Below are 7,973 nucleotides of genomic sequence, written 5' to 3'. Positions count from 1 at the left end.
GGTGGGCCACAAAAAAAAAAAAAAAAAAACAGCTGAGGTGAGCCATGCCAACATGACCCCTTGCCCTCACTCACTGCCTTCATTAAGCAACTACACATGACGGTACTCTCAAGAGCACTTCACTGTACTCCAGTGCTTCTCTCTGCTACACATCCTTTATCAGGTCTGACCTTTCAACCATTTTCAGGTGGTTAAAAAAAAACATTCTCTATTTGTAGAGCAAAAGTTCAAGGGTGAAGTCACTCTACATCACAATAATGAGTGTGGTGAAGGGAAAAAAACAGATTAGTAGAAATAATGATCGCTGGTTTGGATTAGTTTGGCACAGGGAAATATTAGTTCACGTAGAATAGCTGGCTGAGTAGAGAAACAGCATCTGTGATTCGTTTGAAATCATTCTGTCTGTATAAAGACTTGATCAAGAAACATTTTTAAACAAATCTAAGGATAACGAGCTGAGAAAAGGAGATCTGCAAGGGATGACAATAAGAACAAACAAGAGACAGGTCCAGAGGAGATCTGTGAGAAACTTGAAAGTCAAAGGTCACCTGTTAAGCTGTGATATTAATCTAAATCCAGGGCGTTTCTCTTCGGTCCATGGCGGTTGCTCCCTTCAGAAATGAAAACAGTCACGTGTTATTTACTACTGTACTGAGCCTGTAGCCCTGGCTCAGGGGTTAGTACAGCAGCATGAGCAAGCCAGAGAGACAAAGACAGAAGAAAGAATTCCTCTGTGACACCTTCAAGAAAACATAAACAGAGCTGTAGAAACCAGAGCCTATTCCCCCAGGTTAGTCTAGTACTGCGTGCAGCACTGATTTACTGCTTCAATTAGATTGGAGCTGCAACGTCTGAGAGCAAACAAAAGTGCTATAATATCTTAAATGGTTAATGAACCAAAAGAAACATGAAGGCAACACCGCAGCAGAGCAACCACACTGGGCAATCAGGATATAGACTCAACCAAATAAACAAACACATCTTACTGGCCACTAAAGCAATCAACACAAATAAAAACCTTAATCTTTGTGACAGCCACGCAATTCAGAGACCATTTCTAAAAGAAATGCGACCAGAACTTGACTGTGGAACTTGCTTTCACAACGCCTGGGCATTTCTATGTGGTTGCTAGGATGTTGTAGGTGGTTGCTAAGTGGTTTCTTTTTGTCCCAAGTCAAAACAGATGCTAGGCTCTATGAAATCCTGGTCCTGTAGCTCAAATGGTAAAGCGTGGTGCTTTCAACAGCAAGGTCATGGGTTTGATTTCTAGGGAACACACATAATGTGCTGTTAACTATTAACCAATTAGGCTAAATAAAATAAACTACCGTTCAACATTTTTTTTTTCTGTCCCTACGTTTTTAGTTAAGTAGTTAATATTTCTATTTAGTTTTTAAATTGATAAAAATTAACAGTAAAGACATTTAGAATGTTACTAATCTTCTTATTCAAAACGAAAAAACAAGACGAAAAAATGTCTCAAAAATATTACTGTTTTCAACATGGATAAAAGTTTCTTGAGCACCAAATCAGCATATTAAAATGATTTCTGAAGGATCATGTGACACTGAAAATTCAGATCTGCCTTCATTTTAAAATACTGTTTTTACTGTATTTTTGTTCAAATAAATGCCACTTACAAAAAAAAAAATTTGAAAAATTGAAAAATCATCCCGACCTCAAACCTTTAAACTGATATGAAGCTAACAAAATACTTCTATCTGTGATATAATAACTCAGCTGTGCCATGACTCACGGCAAATAATAACATATGGCAAGTGTGTGAAAGAGCACAAAACAAGACATGCGTGCATAATGACATTCATACGGTGACCGAGAAGTGCAAAACAAATCACTTGTTGTGCTTTCTGAATTGTTATTTTGTTTTTTAGACTTGCATTTGCGTTTGCAATTTATTATTTTGTTTTCAGAATTGTGATTTGTTTTGCACTTCTCGGCCACCGTACATTCACCATGTAGATGCACAAGCAGCCCAGCAGATGTAGCATGTGCACGCTGCTGTCTGCCAGAACATAGAAGCTGGTTCCCACTAAGAAGGTTAACATATTCCTATCACCAAGACAATAAAAAGAAATAATAAACAGATTTCCTGCAGCCTGCCCTACTGCTAAGGAGAGGCTACAGTACGCCAGACCACACCACACTTGGGTGATGTAATGCTCTACCAATACACTGCAGCCTGTGCAGGAAAAGATACTCCTTGTAGCAACAGAAAGTGGCCTTCCTTCACATTTCCCTGTAAAACTGGTCTTTGCCCCTGCTTTGAAGTGTATTAGGGCTTAGCTACGCTTGCAATATGGAGCACTAAAGTCAGTGCCTGTATGTCAATTAGAATGTCTGTAAATTACAGCGATATCTGTAAATTAAACACTTAAAATACTCTTAAAAAATAAAACATTTAGACCTAAATTTAAGATATGTGTATTTTAATTGTATATACAATTTCCGTCCATTTTGAATTACAATAATAAATTCAACATGATGCATTGTCAGTTATTCATAAATGTTTATTAGTTGATTATTAACTATTTGCACAATTGGATTTTAAGGCTTAAAATCATATTTTCAAAATGCATTTCTTCCGACTGCTTAGAATCAGCATAAATAGTTTAAACAATTAAAAACTAAATTTATTCCGTTAAAAAGTATGAAATGGTTAAAATATGGCTAGCTGTGGAACAATACAAGAATGAAAAAAGGACTCATTTTGGACTCCTCCAAAATAGTCCAGAAGTGCAGCAAAAAATTTTTGGGTTTTACACTTCCTCAGTGCAATATGCCACTGAACATACATCTGCGCTCATTCAAGGGTTAAACCCGAAAACATTTTGCTGCACTCCTGCACTTTGATTTATATTTGGCCTCCAATAAGTTGATTTTTGGACGATTCTGAATGTGCAGTTTTTTTATTCATTCTTAGATTGTTTAATTGCTTGGATCTACACACCTAAAGACATTTGATATATGTTTTTTGGACGAATGTTTGGAGCTACGGCCTTCTCCATTCACTTAGTTTACATGTATAAGACTGAAACAAACTGGATTTATTGATGATAAATATATTCACCTGGTTAATGTGCATTTAAAACACATTCAGAACTATTACAGAAATCTTACCGGTTTTATGTATGTATGACATAGGCATCCCAGTTTATTAGTTTGTTTACGTTAAAGGGTTAGTTCACCCAAAAATTGTTTCATCATTTACTCACCCTCATGATGTTCCAAACCTGTATGAACTTTTTTCTCCAGTTGAACATAAAACAATATTTTGAAGAATGTTGGTAACCAAACAGTCGCTGTTAGCCACTGACTTCCATAGTATGGATAAAAAGTACTATGGTAGTCAATGGCTAACAGCAACTGTTTGGTTACCAACATTCAGGTGAACTATCCCTTTAAAACGGTGTAATCCAAATGGATGGACATTTTATACAGTATGTACTTCAAACACATAACGATTTGAGTATAGAAGAGCTTAAAGTCAGTATATAGCATAAACAGAAATGCATCAGGAAGTGAGTGGACTCCTAACCAAAGCAATCTTGGTACAAGCTGCTAGAAAAGGATTCATAAACAGATTGTTATTTAAAGCTGACCTGCGGCCAGAGACAATGTGAAAAACAGATGTTTTTAAACTGGCATCAGGCGGACCACCAAAAACGGAGAGATTCTTCAATGAAAGCCTATCGATGTTGAATCACACTTGAGTGAGAACGAATGCCTTTCTAGAAAACCTCCCAGAGGAAGTCTCGTCTGGGAACAGCAGCAGCTCAAATCCAGGATGGGAGAGCGTGGGACTAAGAGGACAGCGTTGACCCATGTTCCTGACCCAGTCCAGCTGAGCTCCACAGGGAAACATATGGATGTTGCCAAGGATTCAGAACCAGCCCTGTTTACCCAAACACCAGAGGGACAGCTGTACCCCAGGGAGAGCAGAGCCTGAAAGTATCATAGTAGCACTGTCATCCCTACGGACGCAACTGAGCTCTGGGGCACTGGCAAAACACAGACATTCAGATTGTACTTCTTTATGCACCAAGAGCTTGTAACACTCCAAAGAGAAAGGAAAAATTGAAATCGCATCATATGACCCCTTTAATGTTAACTGTAAGGGTCACACATCGACGTGAGAATATGTTGTGGTAAAAAAATAGTCAAAGAAAAATGTTAAAAGGAATGGACGATAAAAATCTCCAAAACACTTTATATTAACGTTACAGTATCAGCCGCTCTTTCCCTTGACCATTTCAATGCCAACAACATCTTTTTATTGGCAACATACTACCTTAGTCCACTCACATTTCCTTTTCTGGTGGTAGATGTGAGGCTCTGTGAACTGAACACAAAACACATCCGCCACCCCTATGCCAGGTTATTGTGTGATTAAACAGAAATCTGCACTGGTCGCACCAAATTATGTGGTGAATGGACGGAAAGGGTTAATGAGCTGCGCTGACACCCTTTTCAGCTCATTAACCCTTATCCAGTGTGTGCTGCGGTAGGTAATGCATCACAGATGTGTTGAGAGAGCTGTAAACAGTTCCTCGAGGGCATACATTAGGATGAGACTCCAATAAAGCAGGAATATCATCCTCTGCCACCCAAACGCCTGCCCACTTCACTACAGTACCTTGAAAAGTTTAGGTTTTAGTTTCAGGTAGCTTTGCAGGTAGGATTCTTGAAGCGTCTTGGAGATGTTGCCACAGTTCTTCTGGATTTAGTCTGTCTCAGTTTCTTCATGAAATTCCAGACGGACTGGATGATGGTGAGATCAGATCTCTGTGTGGAGCACTGGCTGTTTTCAGACTCCTTGTGCATACAAATCTCTCTGGATTATTACAATTAATGGAATGTTTGGTAGAAATAACTGAGTTAAAACCATTTTTTTTTGGTGGGTGAAAATATTAGTGGCACAAAGGTGATACACGGGGCAACTTTTTTGAGCAATGTTGCTCTGCAATGTTGCTTGGGCTTTCCCATTGAGAATGGGCAACAAATTTCTATCTGGGTACTTTAGATCAACCGTGGGACCTGTGTCTTACCTGGTTGCCTGTTGACAGCAACATTGCTCAAAAAGTTGCCCCGTGTATCATTACCTTAAGACTTTTGCACAGTAGTATATATCAGTAGTATATACTGTATAGAAAATAATCACCCCCTTTAAAATAATCACATTTTGTTGCTTTGCAGCCTGAAATGAAGACGGATACAGTTTTTGTTTTATCCAGCTGTATTTACTCAGTGCAACTTATAACATCCAAGTGAAAGATATAACACCAACATCTAAGAAAAAAAAAGAAGAAAAAAACAGAATCACTGAGTTGGAAAATGGATCACCCCCCTCCTAAAAATGACTCGTAAACTCAAGCAGGTGTATCATCTGGTCTGTGTGCGTTCATGCGTTCAGGAGGCGTGGCTTTGGACGGCGATTTGCAGGGAGGGTGGGACGTTTGCTTTCAGTGCTATCAGGTTAAAGTTAGCATTTTCCAAGATCTCCTACTGCATCTTTAAGAAGTGGAAGGTAGTTGGTACAACACAGACCCTCCCTGGATCAGGACGTCGCACCAAACTGGATGAAAGAGCCAGGAGGAAACTGACATATTTTCAATGTTTGGTTGTCTGTTAACAATGAACACCAAGCTATACAACAGTGCAACTTAATGACCATCTATCCCTCTGTGTTAAATGTGGCATCCCCCCAACTTAAAGTTGCAATAGGTGATTGTCTTCGGAAACATTTTTGTTATGCTGGTTGAAAGTCTCTTCACATCCCGATAGCAATCATTAAGTTAAGTGCTCTAAATGTATTTATATATTCTGTAGAAGGCATAGGACCAAGAAATGTTCGTCCAATCAAAATGTTCAGACATTATGATAGGCTTTCCAACCTGCCTGTCAACATATATATTTGCATACCTCTGCGCACCCTGTTCGCGCAGAGAGGATATGTCATCAGCGTGTTCACGTACACTGTGCAGACAGACCGAGAATGGCAGGCAAACAACAACAACCTGACCATCCTTCCTTCCTTGGTATTGTAGTACTGTTACTAACTGTACTATAATGTTTTCTCACTGGTGAATGACACAATGTATTGTAGTAATGTTGTCTCTGGTGGTCTGGTCTGTGCACATTCATGCGTTCAGGAGGCGTGGCTTTGGACGGCGATTTGCAAGAAGGGTGGGACGTTTGCTTTCAGTGCTATCAGGTTAAAGTTAGCATTTTCCAAGATCTCCTACTGCATCTTTAAGAAGTGGAAGGTAGTTGGTACAACACAGACCCTCCCTGGATCAGGACGTCGCACCAAACTGGATGAAAGAGCCAGGAGGAAACTGGTCCGAAGTCACGACTGAGCTTTGCCAAAACACACCTTGAAGATTCTGAGGCAGATGAGACTAAAATGTAATTATTTGGCCTTAACACCAAACAATATATCTGGCAGAAATCCAATCCAGCTCACCATCCAAACAACAGCATTCCTCCAGTAAAGCATAGAGGTGGTAATATCCTGTTATGGGGTGTTTCTCTGCAGCAGAGACTGGAGCACTCGTCAGGATAGAACGAAAAATGGACAGGGCAAAATACCATCGAAATCTTGAGGAAAATCTGCTGCCCTCTGCCAGAAAGTAGTCAACGGGAAGAAGGTTTACCTTCCAACATGACAATGACTCAAAGTACACAGCAAAACGGAGGAGAAAAAGGTGAATGTCCTTGCATGGCCTAGTCAGAGGCCAGACTTAAACCCCACTGAAAATCTGTGGAATGACTTGTAGACTGCAGTCCAAAAAACTCACCATCAAATTGAACTGAACTTGAGAAGTTCTGCAAAGAAGAGTGAGCAAATATTGCAAAGCCTAGATATGCAAAGTTAGTACAGTCATGGCCAAAAGTTTTGGCAGTGACATAAATTTTGTGTTTTGCAAAGTATTACTTCAGTATTTGTAGATTATTTTTCCACGTTTCTATGGTATGCTGAAAAACAATGATAAGCATATCATAAGTTTTAAAGGCTTTTATTGGCAAAAAATATAATGTGTCAATATTTACAGTTGTTGACCCTTGTTCTTCATAACCTCTGCAATTCGCTCTGGCATGCTGGATATTAGCTTCTGGGCCAAATCCTGACTGATGGCGATCCATTCTTGCCTTATTAGTTGTCGGAGTTGATCACAATTTGTGGGCTTCTGCTTGTCCACTCGCTGACCACAGGTTCTCTATGGGATTGAGATCCGGGGAGTTGCCTGGCCACGGATCCAAAATTTAAATGTGATGATCTTCGAGCCACTTCTTTATCACTCTTGCTTTGTGACATGGTGCTCCATCATGCTGGAAAATGCACGGATCAGCACCAAATTGATCATGGATTGTTGGATGAAGTCATTCTTGCAGGACGTTTTGATACCATTCTTTACTCATGGCAGTGTTTTTGGGCAGAATTATGAGAGGGCCCACTCCCTTGGTTGAAAAGCATTCCCACACACGGATGGTCTCAGGATGCTTCACTGTTGGCTCAACACAGGATTCATGGTAGCGTTCACCTTTTCTTCACCGAACAATTGATTTTCCAGATGTCCCAAACAGTCGGAAGGGAGCTTCAGAGTAAATAACTTTGCACCAGTCTTCTGCTGTCCAATCCTTGTACTTTCTGCAGAATTTCAGTCTATCCTTGAAGTTTTTCTTGGAGAGAAGTGACTTCTTTGCTGCCCTTCTTGACAACAGGCCGGTGTCCAAAAGTCTTGGCCTCACTGTGCGTGTGCAGATGCTCTCACACTAACCTGCTGCCATTCCTGAGCATGCTCTGCATTGCTGGTGACACGATTCTGTAGCTGACTCCTCAGGAGGAGACGGTCCTGAGATCTTTAAAATTCATTTTTAAACATTCAGGCTATTGTTACAATTACAATCCGAATTACCTTTCACACATTTTCATAATTATATATGACTATCCT

At 39.9% G+C, this 7,973-nt stretch overlaps 1 protein-coding gene across 4 annotated transcripts in view; it reads right to left on the bottom strand.

The window, feature by feature from the left end:
• The window catches only part of LOC107695354 (CREB-regulated transcription coactivator 3-like), a 62,593-nt gene that overhangs the window by 19,540 nt on the left and 35,080 nt on the right, over window positions 1-7,973 (bottom strand). For 3 of the 4 annotated variants that reach the window (XM_016495231.1, XM_016495232.1, XM_016495234.1), the window contains exon 5: window positions 549-611. The exons of the other annotated variant lie outside the window; for it this stretch is intronic. In XM_016495231.1, the coding sequence (XP_016350717.1) occupies window positions 549-611 (63 nt within the window). The remainder of the gene's footprint in view (window positions 1-548; window positions 612-7,973) is intronic. 4 annotated transcript variants of the gene reach the window in all.

This window comes from Sinocyclocheilus anshuiensis, unplaced genomic scaffold (assembly GCF_001515605.1).
Source record: "Sinocyclocheilus anshuiensis isolate Anshui unplaced genomic scaffold, SAMN03320099.WGS_v1.1 scaffold282, whole genome shotgun sequence".
Lineage (NCBI taxonomy): Eukaryota > Metazoa > Chordata > Actinopteri > Cypriniformes > Cyprinidae > Sinocyclocheilus > Sinocyclocheilus anshuiensis.
This window is presented reverse-complemented; position numbering and strand designations above follow the sequence as displayed.